The sequence below is a fragment of the Notechis scutatus genome, chromosome 4 (genome assembly GCF_049901735.1).
Source record: "Notechis scutatus isolate UNSWTSFEM ecotype Mainland chromosome 4, rNotScu1.2, whole genome shotgun sequence".
Taxonomy (NCBI): Eukaryota; Metazoa; Chordata; class Lepidosauria; order Squamata; family Elapidae; genus Notechis; species Notechis scutatus.
In genome coordinates, this window is record NC_142012.1 from 70,213,625 (window position 1) to 70,237,872 (window position 24,248).

The 24,248-nt window shown below is 41.4% G+C and overlaps 2 protein-coding genes across 2 annotated transcripts in view; one reads left to right on the plus strand and one right to left on the minus strand.

Moving 5' to 3' along the window:
- SLC2A9 (solute carrier family 2 member 9) overlaps positions 1-4,200 on the minus strand; it is a 62,885-nt gene extending 58,685 nt beyond the window's left edge. The window contains exon 1 of the mRNA XM_026675859.2: positions 3,898-4,200. Coding sequence (XP_026531644.1) covers positions 3,898-3,948 — 51 coding nt within the window. The 5' untranslated portion in view covers positions 3,949-4,200. The remainder of the gene's footprint in view (positions 1-3,897) is intronic.
- Positions 1-24,248, plus strand: part of CC2D2A (coiled-coil and C2 domain containing 2A) — a 1,114,036-nt gene that overhangs the window by 207,597 nt on the left and 882,191 nt on the right. The gene's annotated exons all lie outside the window — the stretch shown is intronic.

The window sequence follows — 24,248 nt, forward strand, 5'->3', positions numbered from 1 at the left end:
TTTCTCCTAATAGCTGTGTATGTTCCTCCATAAACTTGCGTAAACAAGGCATTATGAACTCTAGCAGATCAAATTATGGAGGCTGAAGCCAAACACCCAGATTCCCTTCCCATCATTTTAGGAGATTTCAATCAAACAAATTTAAATAAAGAGCTCACAAAATATTTCCAGCAGGTCAATTGTCTCACCAGAGGCAAAAATACTTTAGACCAGGGGTCGCCAACCTTTTGGACCTCAGGGACCACCAAACTCATAATTTTAGATCCCAGGGACCACTAACTGGTTCTGTGGGTGTGGCCTAATTTGTGGGTGTGGCTTGGTGGTCATGTGACTGGCTGAGCATGGCTTGTATGTAAATATTATAAATATTGATTTTTTTAATAAAAAAAGAGCAACTTTTACCCAAAATCAGGCAAAGCAGGCAGGCAGATTGAGTTGCTCACAGAATCACTGATTCATTCAGAGATCTATCTGCCATTGGATAGCTCACTCTGTCACGTAAAATTTGCTAGCAAGAAAACCCACAAAATTAACTCACAACACACCATGCATGTAAATATTGAATTTTTTATTTTAAAAAAGAGCAACATTTACCCAAAATCAGGCAAACCAGACAGGCAGATTTGAGTTGCTCACAGAATCACAGAATCATTCAGTGATTTATCTATCTGCCATCAGCTAGCTCAGTCTCTCAAATTTGCTTGCTGCCAGTCTGCACTGAATTTGCTTGCAAGCAAGCCTTCAGTCCTAAGGGAGGTTTGACTGTATTTAAAAGCAGAGCCAAAGATCTAAAGACTAGCTAGAAAGCAAGAAATCCAACCATTTCCTGCTTTCTAGCTAATCTAAATCTCCCGGCACAGCAGAACAGATGATGGTCGGAAAAAGGAAAAATAGAAATTTAGCAGGCAAGTTTACCGGCTAAGGAGTGAGTGGGCGGGGAAGGTTTCTGCAGGCCATGTGGGCAGCGCAGCCTTGTGTTTCTGCGCAGCCTGGATTAATTGCTTGGGGGAGGGGTGCTCTGGGGGTGAGATTTCTCTGCGGCCCACCAAAATTTTCCCACAGCCCACCGGTTGGCGACCGCTGCTTTCAACCACTGCTACACAACAGTAAAAGATGCATATAGGTCTTTACCACAAGCAGTTGTGGGACACTCTGATCACTGCATGATTCACTTTGTACCTGCCTACAGACAAAGACTTAAAACTATGAAACCAACAATTAAATCAGTGAGGACTTGGTTGGATGAGGCAAAGCTGAAGCTCCAGGCTTGCCTTGATTGCACTGATTGGAATGTTTTTGAAGATGCCTCTGCTGATTGGAATGTTTTTAAAGTTGCTTCTGTTCACCGATACTGTAACATCATATGTCAGCTTATGCGAAGACTTATGGGAGGGGAAAAACAAATTACACTTATATTTCCAGAGACATCAAGTGAGGGATGCCCTGCTAGATGTCTGGGAGAAAATCAAGAAGAATCATTATATGAAAATCCCAAACTGGTTATCGACTAGAGAGGCCATGATATATCCCAATGTGTTAGATTTAAACAAGATAGAAAGATACAAAGAGTTATTGGACGAGCAAGGGAAATTAAAATCTAATAAAGAGTTAAAGGCCCAAGAAATAGAGATAGATTGGTGGCCATACCTACAAATTTGGACAAGGTACAAAAAAGACTTAGAACAATACGGTTTTTATAAAGACCAACAGGAACTGGACAAAATATTATAGGGGACAGGGGGGAATGATTACTAAAACATATAATTATCTTTTAAGATTCAAAATGGAGGAAGAAACAGTTAAAGAGACTATGATAATCTGAGTCAAAATTTTGGGTTATGGTATAGAATTGGAACACTGGGAAAAATTGTAGGAGAAAAATTACAAATTAACAATGTCAACAGAGAAAATCTGTACAAAATGCATTTACCTCCGGCAAGATTAGCCAAAATGTTTCCAAACAGATCAGTGAAATGTTGGAGATGTAACTATAAAGAATGAACTTTATTTCATATGTGGTAGACCTGCCCAAAAGCTAGGAAATATTGGCTTAAAGTAAAGAATTGGCCAGAAGAAATTACCAAACAAAAAATTGAGATGAAACCAGAACTATTTTTATTGGGCATATAAAGACAAAATACCTGTAAAAAACTTCAATACAGTATACTCCATATAATAAGCGTAGCCAGAATTGCTTTTGTTCAAAATTGGAAACAAGACATTCCTTCTGATGTAATGCTAATAAAAAAGGTTCTTGAGTGTGCAGAGATGGACAGGTTAACTATGGAATTAAAAGATAGAGAAGAAATGGAACACTATAAGATCTGGAATATATGGTATAATTGGTTAGAAAACAGACGTAAAGTTGTTACACGAAGAGTATGTAGGAAAATGGGGAAATGGGGAAATACTGTATATATTGTATACTGTTACAGTATTCTGTAAATACTGTTACAAGTTAAATGTAGAAATAATTATGTAACATATAGAATAGTAACCTATATAATTAGAAACTATGTTAATATGAGTGAATAGATCCCTCCTTCAACAATGACCCTTGGATGGGACCTGGGAGGGAGAGAGGGGAGCCAGGACGGCAGAAAGTGAAGCTGGAAGGTAAAAGAGGCTGACAGGCTGTAGAATGAATGGGCGGGTGAGGGGTACCATTTTCATTTGCATGAAGGGCCAGGGTGGAATGACATTCAGGCTGGGATGCGAGCCATAGGGGGTCCTACTGGTTGGTGTCCTGAGAAATGCAGACATAATACGTGCACAGGGAGTCCTCGAGTGACGACCACAACTGAGCCCAAAATTTATGTGGCTAAGTAAAAACATTTGTAAAGTGAGTTTGCCCAACTTTATAACTTTCCTTGCCACCGTTGTTAAGCGATTCATTGCATTTCTTAAGGTACTAACGTTGTTATTAAGTGAACCTGGATCCCTCCTTGACTTTGCTTGTTTCAAGTTCACAAAAGCTTATTATGACATGACCGCATCACACGGCAGTCATCATAAATATAAACTAATTGCCAACCGTCTGAATTTTGATCATGTGACCTTGGAGATGCTGCAACCATCCTAAATGTGAAAAGGGGTCGTAAGTCACTTTCTTCAGTGCCATTGTAACTTGGAATGGTCACTAAAGGATCTGTTGTAAGTCGAGGACCTACGGTATTCTGCGGGGCTGCATTCTCTTCCTTGCCAACACCTAATAATAACCCGCATCATCTCCCGAGAGATCTCCAATCAGTGGTATTTTTAGCTATGAAACCAACAGCTGCAGTACCAAAGTTCTCTTCAACTTTGCGGCTCCCTCCCTAACCCCACTTTAACCTTGGTCTGCTCCCTTTTTAACTCCTCCTTCCCTCTCCCCCACCAGCTTCTGTATGGAGGGTAGAAACCCAATTCCCTCGGAGCGCCTGTCAGCCGTAAGCCCCCCTTCCCCCGCGCGTGGGTGCCGCAATGGCAACCGGGCTCTCGCGGTGCCTCCAAGTTTCCCCGGGAATCGGTCCCCGCGATTCCGAAAGGCCAGGAAAGCGTATTCGTGAGCGGACCACCAAGCCTGCTCTTCTCCCTTCCTTGGCACTTTGAGAGACCCCGGCCTCTTGCAGAGGAAAGTTGGCGAGCCTGCGGGTCAAGAGGAAGAGGCACCTGTCACCGGGAGCCTCCATGGTGTCTCCAAAGCTGGGACCCTCGACTTCTTTGCTGAGGGAAAAGGCGAACGCCGTCGGGCATCGCTTCCTTGGGAGCGAGTCCTGGACGGGTCACTTCCGAGGAAGTGGGCGCGCACACGGGTCGCGCTGCCTGCAGCTGAGCCACGTGGATTGCTGAGCAAGATGGCTCTCTCTCTCTCTCTCTCTCTCTCTCTCCTCGAGAGTTCGCGCTTAGCTTACTCACGGATCTCCTTCGTTGGCTACGCGCTGCGACGAGAGGCACCAGGGTGGCCATGTTCGACGGCTACTCTGGCCCTCCCGCGGCTGCCAGCTCCTCTACCTGTGCCCCCAGCGGACGGGCGGGCGGGCGAGCGGGCGGCGGGCGGGGCGCCGAAAAGGTGCACAACAGAGCCAATTGCCGCCAGCTACGAGAAAAGAGCGCGGCTCGGAGCCCAGGCAGAGATTGCAGGCCTCCGTTCCCGGGTTGCTGGGATGTCGAGCTGAGGAAGGCAGGCTTGGGATTGGCGGCCGCCTTGTCCTGCGGGGGACCAGTCGGGCAGGCGGCTTGGCCAGGTTGTGGGGGGTGAGGAGTTTTCTCCAGAGGATTGGGATTCTCCCAACTTTGAAAGAGACTTCTAGCGTCAGAACGACTTTGCGCTTGGCTTCCACATCCCTGTTCATTCATCTAAAATTTGCCACTTGAAAGAGAGACCATAAGAGCATTCCAACTGCCACTTGTTCTTCAGATCCCAAAAGTCTTAAATATAAGATCAAATCATACTTATATTATCTAAGTGATGGGAGGTGCATCTTTACGAGGGAAAGTGTTCCCCTCAGATTCCACCTCCAATTTAAAATTTAGGCAAATGGCCTCTTGTGGGCCTTTTGTGTGTGGGGGTGGGGTGGGGAATAAGGAGTTGTGGCACATAAAAAAAAAATCTTACATCAGAAATGGACTGTAAGGTAGACAGGTTTGCTGACAAAACCAAATTATTTGGGGAGATTCAAATTGAGGCAGTCAATACTTCAAGAATATCTCCAACCGTGCTTGAATAAAGAGAATGAACTAGAGCAGCGCTCGCCAACCAGTGGGCCTTGAGAAAATTTTGGTAGGCTGCAGAGAAATCTCACCCCCAGAGCACACACTCCCCAAAGCAATTAATCCAGGTTGTGCAGAAACACAAGGCTGCACTGTCCACATGGCCCGCAGGAACGCTCCCCACCCACTCACTCCTTACCCAGCAAACTTGCCTGCTAAATTGCTATTTTTCCTTTTTCCAACCATCATCTGTTCTGCCAGGAGATTTAGATTAGCTAGGAAGCAGGAAATGCTTGGATTTCTTGCTTTCTAGCTAGTCTTTAGATCTTCGGCTCTGCTTTTAAGCACAGCCGAACCTCTCTTAGGACTGAAGGTTCTGTTATTCAGTGCAGACTCACAGCAAGCAAATTTGAGAGACAGAGCTAGCCGATGGCAGATAGATAGATCACTGAATGAATCTGTGATTCTGTGAGCAACTCAATCTGCCTGCCTGCTTTGACTGATTTTGAGTCAAAGTTGCTCTTTTTTAAATAAAAAAATTCAATATTTACATACATGATGTGTTGTGAGTTAATTTTGTGAGTGCTTGCTAGCAAATTTTATGAATTTGCTTGCAAGCAAATTTTATGTGACAGACTGAGCTGGCCAATGGCAGATAGATAGATCTCTGAATGAATCAGTGATTATGTGAGCAACTCAATCTGCCTGCCTGCTTTGCCTGATTTTGGGTAAAAGTTGCTCTTTTTATAAAAAAAATCAATATTTATATAAATATAATATTTACATACAAGCCATGCCCAGCCAGTTACATGACCAGCAAGCCACACCCACAAATTAGGCCATGTCCACAAAACTGATTAGTGGTCCCTGGAATTTAAAATTACGAGTTTGGTGGTCCCCGAGGTCCAAAAGGTTGGCAACCCCTGAACTAGAGCTTGCTAGAGGAACTCAACAGGAGGAAAGAAGAGAGGAGGAACCAGAAAAGCTGTAGATGCTAAGGGATTGCATTCTCCATCTCCTGGCTAATATTTATTGGCAATATTGTATAGAGTTATTAAACAACTGCTTCCTGATGAGTAAGTGGAGAATGTAGAAGAAATGTAAGGCACACAAATTCCACAGACTGATCAAGTGAAAGCACAGGAATTCTCATTCTTTAAGTCAACAGCACCTTGTAAGCAAAGAAAAGAACAGGAAGAAATAAAAGCTTTTGATTGATGGTATCTTAAACACGGAAAGGGGACTCTTGTTAATAAACAATGAACTTGAAACAAGTGCAGGCTTGTAGTGGTGCTTCAGGAAGTAGTCAGATTGGAGTAGCAAGTGGATCACTGCCTGATTCCAGAGAATTAAATTTATAGGAATTGAAGGAGCAGGAACTTGATTAGAAGCAACATTCCAAAGCAGCATGGTCAGTGGAAGAGAGCAACAGTTTGAAGAAGATATGGATGATGGCAGTGGTCTTAAAATGCTAGAGCTAAGAAGCTAAACACTATGCTTCTTGGAAATGGTTTTGCTGACAATTTCCCTTTCAGAAAATGAAAGGAACTTCAGATAACCTGGAGTTGAGACAAAGAAATAAGGAAGGCTTAGTCAAAAAACAGGAAATTGGCACATCAGCCGAAAGTGACCAACTTGAACTTTAAGTTTCTTGTGATGATTGATCAAAGCTTTACACAAATTTAAAATTGACTTTTAATTTCCTGGTAGTTTTTAATTTTAAATTTATATAAAGCTTCAATCAATGATAAGAATCTTAAAGTTCAAATTGGTCACTTTTGGCTGATGTGCCAATTTCCCCTTTCTTGACTATTATCAAAGAAATTAAGAGCCAAAGGAAAAGGTAAAAGTCATAAAAAGAGTTAAATTAAATATTAACATGTTAAGGAAAACAAATCTTAACCTCTCCAAAAATCAGAGCTTCCATAAAATCAAAAGAAATCAGTGAGGAAGGAGTGAAATGTAAGTGTAACTGGTTAAAATTAAATATGGCTTCTATTTTGACTATCTGTCAGCTGCCAGCCCTCGAGAAGCTTTAAGACCTCAAAAGGGAGGAATGGCGGCAAAACCCAAGGCCACTGCTTGCTTCCGATGTGGGAAGGAAGGTCACTGGGCTGCAGATTGCCATGCCAAGCTAGAACCAAAGGGGGCGCCAGGAGGAGGAAGAAAACCTGAAAAAAACCCAGCAAAGCCTTGCGAAGCGGCGCTTAAAGCAGAGGAGGTTTTACAGATCGCCCCTCCGAAGGGAGAGGAGCTGGGAACTCCAACCTCTTCTGAAGAGAGTGAATCCGAATTGGAAGACGACTCACTGGTAAGTCCAAACAAGGGCCCTATGACCATTCCAGTGAGATTAAGGGTACCCACGTTGGGAGCCAAAGGGGAAATGCTGGCCTTGTTAGACTCCGGGTGCACAAGATGCGTAATCAGCTCAGGTAGAGAAATGGGCTTAAGGCAAGACTTTAAACCGCCTTTGCAATTGGATGGCGGTGCTGGGGCGCCGCACATTTCATAAGAACCAATAGAAATGATGATATAAAGAACTTTTGTTTTATTGTGGCTTGGGATGGGCCTAATATTGGCCCTGGCTCGATGGAACCCCGTTGATTGAGGAGGGTCTTCGCATACGTACTGACCAGCGCCCAGAAGGGGGTCTCAACCAACTCGTCCGCTGGCCTCCACTGGCCTGCCGAGGGGGGATTCGGGAATATTGGGACTTAAAGGAAGTATTCAGTATTCAGAATTCTTTTGTTGCTACCGCTTGATTTCCAGTAAAAGATATCTTTTCTCTGATTAAAGGAGTCTAAGTATTTCTTTCTTGGATTTTGAATGGAGCACCAGCTGACATTATTCTGAATCTGAGAAAATGGGCGCGTAAATCACATATACAAAGTAATGGCAACGTTCCCACCCCCAATAGTTCAATTGGCTCATCCAATTAAAAGTTGTGTATATCATCATGTGGGCATCTCCAGGTGGTGATGAGGCTTCTGTCCATTGACCTTGACATAGTTTGATAAAGGGTTGCAGCTGTGCATAGCATAGGATAGAAACCTAAGCAAGAATGTCCGTCCCCCCCCCCAGTTTATACAGTTCTGGTTTGTAACACCTCCAGCTCACTTCCCATAACCATGTCCCCCTCCTCCCCCCGTTACTTATGACAGCCGAAAGATGCAAAGCAAAGGGAGAAAATCTTGAAGGCTGACACTATCAGTAATTGTGCTTGTAATTAAAAGATAAAAACTAAAAGGAATTCCCACTTTACTCATGCCTGGGACCCTTAATTAATCTTTTTATCTATGGATTTTTAGTTACTACCATGAAAAATCCAGAAACATTGTATCTAATAAATTGTTCTTTATCGGTGAAAAAAATTGCAACAAAACTTTCATTATGACTATAAAGCATGTTAAAGGAAAGATGAAGAAAGGAGTCATTGAAATAATCTGGGGGTGGTGTGCCCCAATTTCCCTTCAAATATGTCTCAAAGGAATTTTCCCCTGGAAGAAATAAATATTAAGGATGCAATAAGGGAAGTTTATCTTATTTTGGATAGTGTAGAGATAGGTGACAAGAATACTGTGGAGGTCTCTGGTTGCTGCCATCTCATTCAGATAAAGTGCTTTTGTACAGATACCCAATGTTATTCTCACTCTAATGTGCACTGTTGTCAGGCACATGAAATCTGATCATATATGTGCATGTTGGACAGAAAGTGACATTTTTTATTTCTGTTGTATTTGTGAATGATTGCGAACTGAGGTAGTTGTTAAATGAGGAATGAGTATACCAGAGGTGGTATTCAACCAGTTCGCAGTGATTTGGCGTGGGTTGCTGAACTGGCAGTGACTTCTGGCTGGGCCACAGGAGCAGGAAGAAAGCAGCGCATGTGCAGCCTGGGACATCTACTGTCCCCAGACCTTGCTGGGCCTCCCTCACCATCCCCAGAGCTTGTCAGGCCTCCCCCCACCGTCCCTGGACCTTGCCAGGCCTCCCCCACTATCCCTGGACCTTGCCGGGCCTTCTTCCTTCTCTCCCAGGGACGCGCCATTTCTAGCCTCCCCAGCCTGGCCAGCGGGTGGGTGGGCCTCCCCAAAACTTGGGGGGGGCATCTCGCTGTGCTGGGGCGGCAGAGGTGCTCCATCTGTAGCAGCAGTACCGGGACATGGTTCAGGCATGGCCGCCACCCCTTCCTCCCGGAATACCAGCGCTGCTGCGGCTGTTCACTCTTTTTCATCACCCAGGAGAAGCAAGCCTGGCCAGCAGAGGATCAGTTCTGAAGGGGTGGTGGGTGGATGTCCCGGGACTGCTTGCTTTCTTCATTCTCCTCAGGGGGGGGGGGGGGCTGCCCGCTGCTCTGGAGCTCACTGGATCAGTTCATCCCAGACCAGGTGTGTGTGTGTGTGTGTGTGTCACGAGAGAGAGTGTGATGAGTGTGTGTGTGAGAGAGAGAGACAAGAAAGAAAGAAAGAAAGAAAGAAAGAAAGAAAGAAAGAAAGAAAGAAAGAAAGAAAGAAAGAAAGAGAAAGAAAGAAAGAAGAAGGAAGGAAGGAAGGAAGGAAGGAAGAAAGAAAGAAAGAAAGAAAGAAAGAAAGAAAGAAAGAAAGAAAGAAAGAAAGAAAGAAAGAGGAAGGAAGACAAAGAAAGAGGAAGGGAGAGAGGGAGAGAGAGAAAGAAAGAAAGAGGAAGGGGGAGAGAGAGAGAGCAAGAAAGAAAGAGGAAGGGAGAGAGAGAGAAAAAAATAAGGAGAAAGAAAGGAAGGAAGGAAGAAAAAGAAATAGGGAGGGAGGGAGAACGCTGTGCTATTATTTTTAATTGTTCCATATATTAATATTTTACACTCCCTACACTTACAGTGATTTTACTGCCTTTCTTTTGCCCAGATATTTTTCATTGTTTACATGCATTAAATGTCTATAGTCTATAAAGAACACTTCGAAGGAATGGAGTCGGGGACAAGTCCCTGGAGTGAAACTATGACAACCATCAAATTTCCATTTGCTATTGATGTCAAGAAAAAAATGTGGGCCACCAATTATACTTCCATTGCTTCCCCTTAGGGATGTTTTTTATGATACTGCAGTAAAATAGAGATTTAGAGACCATAGTGACCGTTAATGCTAACATACAAGAGATTATTTGATTCTGGATTGCAAAAAATTGCATTTTGGAAAGCTATTGACAGTTGGCAGAGGCAGTCTTAACGATGTGGAACAACAGATTCTGTATCCCCTAGCATTCACCCTCTAAGATTCCAAGGGTCTCCTTCAACAGCAGTTCCTCATAAAATACATACTCCCTGGGCTCAGAATTAAGAAGGATAGGGTTAAACACCATCCACTAAACAACACAATCTTACGATGAAATTCCGTCTTTTAAAACATGTTTTGTGAACCCTACACTCAGTTGTGGGATTCAGGATTTGCAGGTTCTGGCTTGGACTGATCCAATCAATTATAATTGCAGTAGCTGTAAAAAAAACTTGGGGGGGATTAGTTTCCAAGCTCTCCTGGTTTCCAATCTTAACTAACTTTGTTAACTTTTTACAGGATAGAGTTACATCACTACTATGCTATTGTAAGCACTATTTAAAAGTTCAAACTGCCGTCTTGCAAAATCTTTGAGCATAAATCTTTGAGTTATTATCAACTGAAGCAATTCTCTGTTTCCGTATCAAATCTATTCAAATATTTCGAAATAGAGAAAAAGTACACTTGCCACTTTCATCGTTATTGCAGCCCTGTCGTTCTCTTCTGTTGTCTTCTGTTTAGTCTTCATTGCATCACTGCTTTAGTCTATGTTATCTGTTGATGATATGGAAAATATTTTAATTGAATTTCCTTAAAATTAAGTAGCAATGTAAGTTTATTCTTTGAGTCTGCTCGTAGACAGCCAACACCCCACCCCCAACCCCAAAGTATTAGCACTAATACTTTGGGGGTGTTTAGTATCGGGGATGACCAATTTTGGAAAGTTTGTAGCTCTTGGCTTTCAACTCAGAGGAAATAAAAATAATTTGCTATATTGACAAAGATCACCACAGTTTTGAAACTAGGATGATTCCACTCATTCTGGCTATCAGTAATTCTAGAAGGGCTTTGGCAAATAATTTTTATTAGTGTAAAGTAACATGGACAAATTATGCACCCTTTTGCCTTGTAAATTCAGAAAAATCAGTATTTTTTGTAGTTTCAATTAAATAAATTTTATTAATCATATTTCCATCATAAAAACACATTTCCACTCATTACAGCATTCCAGTATCGGTATTCACTCACATTGACAATAATTTCTAACTATGTAGGTTGCTACTATATGTTACATAGTTATTTCTGCATTCAACTTAAACCAAATATTTACAAGATTACAAACAATATTTATCTCATCTTACTATAGCTCCTACATACCCTTCATCTATCAGCTTTGCATCTACCTTCCAACTAATTGTACCATAAATTCCAAATCTCATAGTACTCCGTTTCTTTTAATATTTCTAACAACAGTAATTGCACAAAACCATGTGGGCTGCTGCATTTTGCACCAACTGGAGCTTCTGGATGTTCTTCAAGGGCAGCCCCATGTAGAGAGTGTTGCAATAATCAAGACGGGAAGTGACCAGGGCATGAGCGACTGTGAGTAAGGACCATTGGTCCAGGAAAGGGTGTAACTGGTGCACAACCCGCAGTTGCGCAAAGGGCCTCCTATCCATGACCGCCACCTGCTCTTCAAGCAGGACTTGTGAGTCCAGGAACACCCCTAGATTACGCACAGGGTTCGTTTGCGATAGTGCCACCCCATCCAAGGACAAAGGTGGCAATTCTCCCTGAGCCAACAAACCCCAAACCCAGGGCTACTCGGTCTTGCAAGGTTTTAGTTTCAACCCGTTGTTCCTCATCCAACCCCTAACAGCCTCCAGGCACTGCAAGAGGGAGGACACAACAACACTTAACTCACCATGGGCCGAGACATACAGCTGAGTATCATCAGCATATTCATGCTACCTCAGTCCATGGTGATGGATGATCTCACCCAGCAGCTTCATAGAAATGTTGAATGGAGAGAGCACCAAGCCCTGCGGAACCCCATAAAGCAGTGGGCAAGGGCTGGAACACTCCCCTCTTATCAACACTGACTGAGAGCGGCTGCAGAGGAAGGAAGTGAACCAGGACAGCACAAGGCCTCCCACTCCCATCCCCTGAAGCCTCCCCAGGAGAATCCCATGGTCAATGGTATCAAAAGCTGCTGAGAAGTCAAGTAGAGCAAGGATGGATGCGCTACCCCCATCCTGCTCCCACCAAAGATCATCCAAAAGTGCAACCAATGCCGTTTCTGCCCCAAATCCAGGCCAACTCCTCCTGTTGTCTGGTGGGGTCGGAGTTCTCTCCATCTTTCTTGGTGAGGAAGTGAACTCCACGACCACCACTCCTTTCAATGCTGTCTCACTCTGCAAGATTGTGACTTGGTGGGTTTCCCCCAGGGGTTTGATCCATTTTCTTGGCTGGACCGTTGGTTCCGCACTCTGCAGCCCGGTGGCCTTCTATATCACATTTGCAGCAGGTGGTGGATTGCACATGCAGGGCTTGAGTTTTGGCAGTCTCTTTCTTCCTTTCTGGAGTATTTGTTTTGGGTTTGGTCGATCTCCACTTCCTTGGCCAGAATGCACCAGTCATGAAGGCAGGCCGGAGCCTTCCTTGTGATGCAAGCAGTTTACAGGTCGCCGTTCAGCCCATCTTTGAAGCAGGTCATGATGATGTCCTCTGGCAGCACACCAGGTCATGGAATTCCTCTATGTATTCTGCCATTGCCCTGCACCCTTGCCACACAGTCTTTATGCAATCTCTCTCACCTACCAATTGGCTGGTGGGTCTTCAAACCACCTTCAAAGTGCTGTTCCTTAATTCTGCTGTTGAAGTTCCTTAATTCAGGGGCATTTGTGTTGTGGGGGCATCAGGATGTGGCCTCTTCTAATGCCAGTGTTAACTTAGCTCCTTCAATAGGGATCTCATGGCCATATTCTTGCATGTAGATGAGGATATGGGCCAGGAAGGACCCCAGTTGTTGGGGGTTCCCATTGAATTTCACGATGGGGTAGTGGCCTTCCTCATTTGGGACACCACAGCATTGCCCTGTCTCATAATCTTGGCTCTGGCTGTGTCTTTCAGTGGGGGGGTCCCACAACTTTAGTAGCCCCTGCTGGGGTGGCAGATACTGCCACTGTGGTGTCAAGCCATGAAGCTTTCCTGTCTTCATTTTCAAATTGGGTTTGGTGGCTGTCTTCACTGGACATTCTGGCCCGGGGATCCTGCATTTCAATTTCTGGAGTGCATCCATCATGAAATGCATGGCTTGTTTCATGAGATCGGCATGGTCGGGCTTGCCCCCTTCTTCTTCAATCATCTTTGAGTGCTTCCCGCTCTTCCTTCCATCCAGGCTAGTAACAGCCTCAGGTGAGACTGATTCCTTTGGTCTTCCCCTTCCAGCCATCCTTCTTCCTGACACCGATGGACCACCTAGGTTTCAATGAATCTCCCAGGCTCGCAGCTTCCTCCATCCATCCGGGGAGTCTGGTCCCAGGTAAGCCTTGGCAGAGGCTTCATCCCAGCACTTAGGTTCCTCTTGTCACTTGTCACTCTTGTCACAAGGTCACTACCTTGTGTGGACATCCTTTGCATGGTCCCCATGGTATGCCTCTCTGGGTTGGCCACTTTGTAGATTCCACCTAATGTAAGGACCTGCCTCAGCTCCTCCCTCAGGAAAGCATGACTCTTGAAACAAGCATCAAAAGGAACTTTTACTGAAAGAAGTCAGGCAAAATCTGAAGTTCCCATGCGAAGCGTTAAGTTAATTCTTCCCAATTCAAACCTATCCCCTTCACCAATCCACCAATGCAATGTTGCACAGGTGTTTTGAGAACTCCAAGGTGTTAGCTTGATAGTAGTTCATCCCCAGAGTGCAGCAACATTGGTGTCATGCTAGAACTGGCTGGGAGGAAGTCCCTCTGTCTTCAAGATAGTCCCCTCCCTAAATCCCATGAGGTTATAGCAAAAGCGAAAGCATGCAAAGAATGCAACCCCAATACTCTTTCCCCCCTCCTCCATCAGAATGGCATCCCAGAAGGGGACCTGACAGTCTGAGTTCTGGGCCACCACAGTTGTGGTTCCATTGCCCCCCCTTTGGGTGCATCATATTTAGAAAGAAAAAAACCCCTCCCTTTTTACAAACCTGTTGTCCCTGTTCAGGGTAGAGTTGGATATCTAGATGGAGCTGAGTGTTTATTGCCCTTCCTGGCGCCTATGCAGAGTTCACAGCAGATATTTAGAAGAGAAACATCTGCTGCTACCTGGGCTTGAACTCTCAACTTTCCAAATGGGAGGTGAGTGTTTTCACCACTAGGCTACCATGCTGCTCACCATTTTTAGAAAGAAGAAAAAGACAAGATAATATAGTTTTATCAATACAATGAACTATATGGAAGAGGACACGAGAAGATTTCCCTATTTTTCTTCTTTATTTTCATTTACACTGGATTCCATTAGCAATGAAAATACACCAAGAAAACAAAATTTCAGGAGTTGAATTAGCAACTCAAAAGCATTAACTGGAATTATATGTTGATGATATTGTACTTACAATTACTAAGCAGAAAGACCTCTTAGCCCTATCAATTATGTTTTGCAAAAATACAGTTTATCATTGGGTTATCAGATAAATAAAACTCTGTTCAATTGTTGACATGGCAAATGAAGTAAACAAGTGTCTGAATTTAGTATTGGGATTCAACATTAGTGTCAAAAAGGTTGAATACTTAGAAATTCACATCACAGGAATTTATTTTAAAATAATTCCATATTGTGATGGATAAGTATAACAGCAAACATCTCCTGATAAAGAAATAAATCTATAATCATTAAAATGAATATTTTATCAAGATTTAACTTTCTTTTCAAATTATTTCAATGCATATTGAAGCAGAATTAAATAATTGGCATAAACAAAGTGTCAACTACATACAATAGAAGAACAGAACAGAACAGAACAGAACAGAACAGAATGAGCTGGAAGGGACCTGGAATGTCTTCTAGTCCAGCCTGCTGCTCAAACAAGAGAACCTATGCTATTTTAGATAAATGTCTGTCTCTCTTCTTAAAAACGTCCAGTGATGGAGCACCCACAATTTCTGGAGGCAAGCTGTTCCACTGGTTAATTGTCCTTACTCTTAGGAATTTTCTCCTTAATTCCAGGTTGCTTCTCTCTTTGATTAGTTGCCAACCATTGGTTCTTATCCTGCCCTCTGGTGTTTTGGAGAATAATTTGCCCCCCTCTTTGTGGCAGCCCCTCAAATACTGGAATATTGCTATCCCAGGGATCTCAAACTCAATTTCAATGAAGGCTGCATCAGGGTTGTGTTTGACCTTGGAGGGGCCAGGGTGGGCAAGGCCGGGGTAGGTGTGGCCAGGTTGGTGTGGCCAAGAGACGATTGACGTTGAGCTGGCAATGCCCAACCTGGCCACACCTACTCCAGCTATGCTCATCCCGGGCCCCCAAGGTCAAACATAAACTTGATGTGGGCCGTAGCAACAATAATACATTGGAAAATCTGCAAGAAATACCTGCATTAGCCTGCATTACTACTACTACTACTACTACTACTACTACTACTACTACAAACATTTATTCATTAAACATGAAACTCAGTCAACTGAACATCTAAAAATGTATAATAAATAGCATTGACTGGCTCTGATGGTTGATACGAATTTCTGCCAGCATCCTAGGTATCAACCAAGTATCTTCTTAAAATGTATATTGTTCTTTTGCAGCTCTGCTGGCGCTACAGCAGGAAGCTGCAACTTCTTGATGTATTTTGCAAAATTCTTGGACGTGATACCAAGTGCCCAGATGACAATGGGTATCACTGTTGCATGTTTCACCTATAATTGCATTGTTTCGATGGCCAGGCCACGATATTTCATAATTTTTTCCAGTTCTTTTTCTTCAACTCTGGAGTCTCCTGGTATAGCAATATCAATAAATTGTACATTTCAGGTTTCAACAACTATTGTTGTTGTTGTTATTATTATCTCATTTATTCATGTTTATTGTTGTTGTTATTATTATCTCATTTATTCATTAAACATGAAACTCAGTCAACTAAACATTTAAAAATGTATCACAAATATCATTGACTGGTGCTGATGGTTGATAAAGGTTGCTGCCAGCATCCTAGGTATCAACCAAGTATCTTCTTAAAATGTACAATGTTCTGAGTAGCAGTTTTTTGTAGTTCTGCTCAGTGGTGGGATTCAAATAATTTAACAATTGGTTCTCTACTCTGTTATCTGTTAAATATGAGCCAGCACTGTGTGGCAGCAGCCAAAAAAGCCAGTGCAAACCCAGGCTGCCTTAATAGAGGGATGGAATCAAGATCATGTGAAGTACAGGTAGTCTTCAGCTTACAACCACAACTGAGCCTAAAATGTATGTCATAAGTGAGAAATTGGTTGTCAGTTTTGCCTCATTTTACGATTTTGCTTGCCACATTTGTTAAATGAATCACTGAAGTTGTTAAATTAGTAATACAGTTGTTAAGTGAATCTGGAATGCTGATTAAAGGAATACAAATTAAAGCCTCATTGATTTTATTTTTTTCCAAGTTTTATTGGATTTTTATTTTTAAATATACATCAATATCAGTACATGAACAGTGTGGCCTCTGGGTATTATTGATTTTGATACAAACAGCAATAATTATAATTATAATAATTGTTATATTAATCAAACTTATATAATCCTAGTATTAATATACATGATTGTTTTAGAGTAGTAATTGAGTATTTCAATATTCCATTTTAATGCCAATGATATTATAAGCATACATGATAATACCATCTTTCAACCACTGATCTTTTCCATCTAATTATTACTTATGTTCAGTTATATAAAAATATATCTGCTAATATTCCCCCTATTTCTTATTTCTACCTCTATTCTAGCTTCTAGTCAGGTCACCATTGCTAATCCTAGTATTAATACACATGTGTATATTAAGACATAGTCGTTCATTATTTGGTTGTTCAAAGTCACATTACACCATTCAAGTACCAGTCACCCTATTATTTAAACATACCTAATAATACCACCTTTCAACCTCCAAACTTTACATCTATCTATTGCTTCATATAAAAGTGTGTGTTCTTATTTCTACCTCTATTCTAGTTTCTAATCAGGCCATCATTATATTAAAAAAAATATAATGTGTGTGTGTGTGCGCGCGCGCACACGCGCACATGTAATTCCTTTCTATCCATCATCTGTTGTTCATTTTAATACTTCAATTCTTATTTGTTTTTGGCTTGCCTCCCATACTCCTCTCTTGAATCTGTGTCTCTATCAACATCTGTGTGTCTTCACCATTCAGACTGAATATTTCTCCCATCTCTATCCTCCTAAGCTGCCAGGTCTCCAGAGTATCCACCCAAACTCTATCTCCCTTTCAAAAGTATCTTCCAGGTTATCCGATTCGATTTTAAATCTCTTAAAGTACTTTTCGCTTGGTTTATGTCAGCAGACATTATTGTCTTTATCATCATCTCCTTCTCACCTTCTTGCTTTGTTTGCTGGTTTGTCTGTTCTATCTTTTCTTCTGTTCTTTCTGCTGTCTCCTCTCTTTCCTGGACTCTTTGATCTTCATTCATTATCAGTTGTAGCATATTTTCTATTTTCCCATTTATGCCTTGCATTAGGTTCTTTATCTCTCTGTGATTTTTTGTCATATACCCCTAATGCTTTGAAACAACAACACAATTTTTCTTGCAATCTCACTCATTTCTCCCTGATGGAGCATCTTGTCTTAATTTAATAAGTCCCACTCTTACTCAGATCCAAAAACAATATATTCCAGTCCAATGTTGTTCCTCAGAAAGTTCAATAATCATACCGTGTTTCTCATATAATAAGGCCGGGTCTTATTTTTTTTTGAGCCCCCCAAAAATGGCTAGGCCGTCTTTTCGGGGGTGACTTAATTCCTCCCCCCTTGCATCTTCGGGCGGGCGGTGACGGCTTGGATGTTGACCTCGGCGTTGGTGGGGCACTTCATATCGGGGTCAACACAGGAAGCACCATATCCAGGTGTGCAACAAAAGTACTTCCTAATGGCAAGCCCCCCCCACCATTCCCCCCATTTCGCATGTTTTAATATAGGCCTTAATTTGGGGGGAGGGGCTTAATTTCATTTCATGCCTATAAAACATGCTGGGACTTCCTATTGGGGGAGGCTGTATTGTTGGAGAAACAGGGTAGTTTTTTTTACATCTCAGGATTATTAATCAATTCCATTTAAGTAGTTCAGGCAAGCTTCCGCGAATAAAAAAGGTCATTTATTCTCACTATAGAGTCTCTAGTAATCATCAAGTAGATAGTTATAGAACAGAAAGTGTCACCACAGCCCTCCAGATGAATGTTATTTACTTCTCTTATCAGAATTTTTTCTAAACTTGTAGGGGGTCTGGTATATTCCATTCACCAGTAGATGATGCCCTCAGCTTAGGTTTCAGCATTGTTTCAAGTCTTATAGATTTGATTAATCCAAATTTAGTTCAATTTATGGAAGCAAAGCGGTTATTCAAGTAGATTCAAATAGATAGTTCCAGCATTTTATAATGCCTTTCCAAAACAACACCTGACCAATTTAAAAATCTAATTTTCTATGTTTAAAGGGTCTTAAGCTTTTCTCCCCTTAGTTCCTTTCTTTCGGGTCTAGGATTTTTCTTTCTATTGTTGTTTGCCACTTTAAGAAATAGTTCTAAGAGTCTCGAAAAGAGACTCTTAGAACTATTCCTGGGTTTTCCTTCCTTTTTTCCTTTAAAGTTAGGGTCTAAATAAAAAAGAATCTTCTCACCCAGCTCCAATAACTGTTCATCTACACTGCTCCTGCACATTTCTTTGTTGCCTTGGATGTCCCAGCTTTGTAGCAGCCATGATGGCTGCCTCTTCTCCTCATTGTGGATGAGAGAGAAGAAGCCCTGGGTCAGGCAGGAGAGTAGCTGCTCTCCACAACCTGCAGGGCACCCCTCTTTTCTTCACCACCCCTACAGGGTGACTTTAGCTCCTTTCAGAGCCCTCCAACAGGGAGAATTCAGTGTTGGAATGCGGAGACCCGCTCCTCACATCTGATCTCGCTGTAACGTCTAAGCCTCATTGACTTTATTAATGTTGATTGATGCTTTATTAAAAATGTTTTTTTAAACCAAAAAGAATTGCTAAAGAGTTACAGGTTGAACTTCTCAAGCAGGAGTTCAGAAATTAGAAGTTTTTCTGAAAAAAAATAGCAGTATTGCTCAATGCTTTAACAGGGAAAAAAGATAACAGTTTCTGTTCACTTTAAGAAATTGCATTCAAAAGAGATTTTGACCTTGTCTGTTATGAGACAGAATGAAACAGCATCCCTTAAGAAAAAGGGAGAGAAAAGTAAGTCATCCCTATAAGTCATTGACTTCTTTCTTTCTTTTTCTCTTTCTTTCTTATCCCACCTTTATTATTTTAAAAAATATTTCAAGGGGGCTAACATCCAATACACCTTCCCCTATTTCCGTAGAACAACCCTGTGAGGTGAGCTGGGTTGAGAAAGAGTGGCCCAAAATAATTCAGCTGGCTTTCATGGCTAATGCGGGATTTGAAGTCACGGTTTCTCATTTTCTAATCTCAGACCTTAACCACTAAATCAAACTGGTTCTCATTTCACCTCAGCTGTTTTTTTATTACCACAATCCAGTGTGATATTCCTAGTTTCATCTCCCTTGTGGAAATAAATTGGGCTTATTTATCTTGGCTTAGTGGGTAATCTTCTCTTTATTCCTAATTGCATCTCCTGTCCTGCATTTTACCCATAGAAGTGCAAGGCAGTAGCCATTCCCTCCTTAGGAAAATAAATAAGAAATTCTGTGATCCTATGCACTTTATGAATCTTTATTTTAACAAAGACATCCATTACATAAAATATTTTATTAAAACAAACTGTTCTATTAGCAAAAATGACCCTCTCTGAATAGTTGTACCTTCCCAGCGCCTCCTGCACAACACCAGGCCATTGTGTGCATAAGAAAAGAACCAGTATAGAAAAGAACCAGAAACAGCAATTCAGAGGAATAGGAAAACACATCTACAGAAGAGGTTGAAGGAAAAGAAGAAAAATGGGGCATTTCAAGAGAACCTGAAGTCACTATGTTGTGAGGCCTGAGCCGCATCTTGTATGAATGTTATACAGTATTGTGATTTTAAGTTATAGCCAGACTTTTACTTTGCATAGTTGAATATGTTAGAGATGCATATAATCATGATGTTGTTCTAAGATGGCTGGAGAGAAGATGTGCTGAATGTAACACTAATATGTAATAGTGTGGTGTTAGAAAATAGATATTTCTTTGTTCTCAGACCATTAGAAAGAGGCCCTCCTGAAGGGACATTCCTTAATGCCAAGTAAGATAAGAAAAAGCCATGTTGGCCAAATATGTGATGGGTGGTCATTGGGAGGTATTGAAGGAGATGATGTTGTCTCCATAAGGTGTTTTGGATTAGCTGTGTTCGGTCACTAGGTTGATGTAGGAGGGGCATGGGGGGGCGTTGGGATAGAAAAACTATAAAATGTAATGTTTTGAAATCTTGAGGTGTGGGTCTTGGCTCGAACTTCATGTTGAGTTAAGCTAAGATCTAACTGCTCTTTACAAACAGCTTTTGATAGTTTTTCCTTTTGTTTGCTTTGATTTAAGCTTACAAATAAAATCTGTGTGTTTTCACCGATCCAAATTTTTGATATTTGGGGTCATTTCCAACATAGTTTAATGAAGAAGTTGATTGAGGGCAAAAGAAGGGGATAACAACTGAAAGCAACAAGGTGATTTCAAATTGTCCTGTATGTTATTTAGCTTGTAGCAACAGTAAGATGAATCTCACGAGTACAGGCACTAGAGAAGCACACGTTGTTTCTGCATATCCAAAGACATTCCCAGTAGACTGTCTATGGAGATTCTCAGTCATCCAGGTCATGGTTGTTCCAAAGGTGCTTTTTTTAAGAGGCAACTGGACTTTCTATTTTTTCTTTGAAGATGTTTAGCTTCTCATCCAAGAAGCTTCTTCAGCACTGACTAGATGGTGGGGAATGGAAGGATTTATACTCCGTGCAGACAGCTGGTCATTTGCATTCTTTTAGCGGGTCATGAAGGTCACCTGGAGGTTTATCTGTGTCATCAGGGTCACCTGAGTGGTGCAAATTGGTGTGGACCAGGGGTATCAAACTAGCAGCCCACGGGCCAGATATGTCACGCGTAGGCCACACCTATCCCAGTTCTGCAAATGGCAAAAAACCAATGTGATGGCAACATGACATGGCGAGTTTGACACCTGGAGCCTTCTTGGAGCTGTTGGAAGGACTGTGTTGTAGATTGAAGATACATGATATTATATCCCTCCCCTCTGTTGAGAGAGGACTATTCAGTTTTGACATAAATGGCCTCTTAACATGTTTCCCCTCTTTCAAACCAGCGATCCTTTCTGTCCAAATTATGGACTATGTTGTCTTCAAAAGAGTCACCTGACCTAAATACAGATGGACTGCTGAATCCAGTCCTGATGTGTTTGTTCTCCTATGTTGCGCCACATGTTTATGAAGTGGTTGTTTTGTTTCTCCAATGTACAGATCTGCACATGACTCAATGCATTGTACTGCATATACTTCAAATTCACAGGGAAACGTGTTAAGGAAAATAGTGTAGCCTTCCTGGACTTTGCAATACACAGTAAGGAAGACAGAAGCCTTAACATTGAAGTTTACAGAAAATCCACTCACACATACCAGTATTTACATGTTGATTCCCACCATCCACTGGAACACAAAATAGGAGTTATCAGAACCTTACATCGACGAGCTGAAGGCCTGCCTACCAGCAAAGATGGGGAAAAATGTAAACACATCAAGGAAGCTTAAACAGACTCTGGGGGATTGTAGAGGACAGGAAGACCTGGAGGAATGTTGTCCATGGGGTTGCGATGGGTCGGACATGACTTCATGACCAACAACAAGGAGTTTAATAAAAAGGAGGTCGGGGGGGTGACATGATAGCAGTGTTCTGATATTTCAGCAATTGCCACAAAGAAGAGGGAGTCAAGCTATTCTCGAATACACCTGAGGGCAGGACAAGAAGCAATGGATGGAATGTGATCAAGGAGAGAAGCAACCTCGCACTAAGGAGAAATTTCCTGACAGAACAATTAATCAGTGGCACAAATTGCCTTCAGGAGTTGTGAATGCTCCAACACTGGAAATTTTAAAGAAGAGTTTGGATAACCATTGGTCTGAAATGCTACAGGGTTTCCTGCCTGAGCAAGGGGTTGGGCTAGAAGACCTCCAAGGTCCCTTCCAACTCTGTTATTCTATTCCAGACATGCTTACATCTTTAGATCTGGATGGGTAAACTCCAGACAGAACTGGTGTGCAATTAGAAGATGGACACAGCAGCAGATGGCAGTCATAATCTTTGTACAAATCCATATGAGTTCTAATTGCCCTGTTCCTAGATCAGGATGCCCTGATCATGGTTACTCCTGCCTTGGTCACCTCATTTTGTGTATAGCATGGGGTAGCCCTTGAAGACTACGAAGAAGCTGTAACTGATCAAGAATGTTGTGGCACAATTAATTATGGTTATTGGATATAAATGCAATTGAAAGTCACAGATTGTTGGTTGAGGAGCCATATAGCTTAAATAAACTAAAACAAAATTGATTAATTAAAAGTTTGTGTGTGTGTATAAAATCGCTATCACAAAGAATTAATATATACATTCAATATGAATTACATTATTAAAGAAAACTTTTACATTTGAGACCCAGATTGTTGCGGGCAATATGCTAACTCTGTAAACCACTTAAGAGAGGGCTGTAAAGCACTGTGAAGCGGTATATAAGTCTAAGTACTATTGCTTTTGCTACATTTACTGTATGTAGAAAACTAACAGAGATCAGTTAATTTTTCTTTGAGATTGTTTTGCAGAAATTATTTAGTTTGTTGAAAGCAATTTATAAACCTAAATCAGGGGTGTCAAACTCGTGTCATCACGTGACGTATCATGACTTTGCTAAAGAGGCATGGGCATGGCCAGTGCGTGACTCATCTGGCCCGCAGGCCGCAAGTTTGACAACCCTTCTCTAAATGATCAAAAAGTCCCATTTGTTCTAGAAGCAACAGGACTTTTAATTTACATCTCAAATTTTCCAATATTTTTTCTTGTGTTACAATTCCATCATAAGTATGTCTGATATCTAATCTATGAGATTATCAGATGCATTCCTTTAGAATTTTCCAACTTGAAAACCCACCTTCAAGAAAAAGCTAAAACAGGCACTTTTATCTCGTCAATTTTTCAGATTATTATTGTGTTTTATCACATCATATTGTATCATACTATATTATAAAACACCAGAAATTGCAATTTGGCAGTAATTATATTCATAAATGTATTTGCTTCTGCTGTATATTTGTGAAAGATGAAAAATGAAATCCTTTGGTGAAACATTTTTAATATCAGATGCTGAAATCACTAAGTTTAAAAGTAGGCAACTAACTCCTAGTTAATATTTTCTCCTTAGAATACAATCTATAAGTGTGATTTAACTGAAGGGAGAAAATTACATGTAATTACAATGGAACAGAACTGTGATAAACACAGAGACATATTTAAAGACCTAAACGAATATTTACCCATCACTGGGTAAAATCACTGACCTGCATAGAAATAATGCAAAAACATAAATAATAAAAAAACCATTGCAAGGTACTTACACTTTCGGAAAGGATCTCTACTTTACAAGCACCTGAAAGTACAGTAACTTATATAAGGCACAGAGACAGGAGGAAAAAGGAATTAAAAATAACCAATGTATAAGCCCACTTATACCATCAGCAACTTTCAGTTTTACGAGTAATGAATCACAATTTTATCATGAGTAAGATATTTGAATATTTTGTAAATTCCCATTACCAATGTAACAGGAAATAGAGTCTCTCCAAAATATTTTCTGTTATCTGATTTAGGTATTCTGGACAAACATAGTGCAGAATATTTGCTTAAATAACACAGCTATTTATTTTACTTACTCTTTGTTTAAAAAGCCATTACTTCCTGATATGCAGGATGATAATATTCTAAAATCAGTGCCTGTAGGCCAGACTAAGGCAGGACATAAAAATATATTAATTTTAGAGAAATAATGATACAAGTTTTATAGATAGTGAAATATGTGGTATTAGCAAGAGAAAGAACAACGAACTGTGAAATGCCAAACCACAAGGATAATTTATCGGTCACAAAAGTCATATTTGCCAAGATACCTTGTCTCGCTTGTAACAAAACCACAAGCTAGGGAGTTTAGCAAGATAGGTTTGTGACATCCAGCCATCCTAGCCTAGCAACAGGGGATGGGGAAAGCTGTGTTTAAAGTAACCAAGGAATGACTGACAAGTTATATTTCTGTGTTTTGCCCCTTCTGAAGAAGCACATAGGCATGTG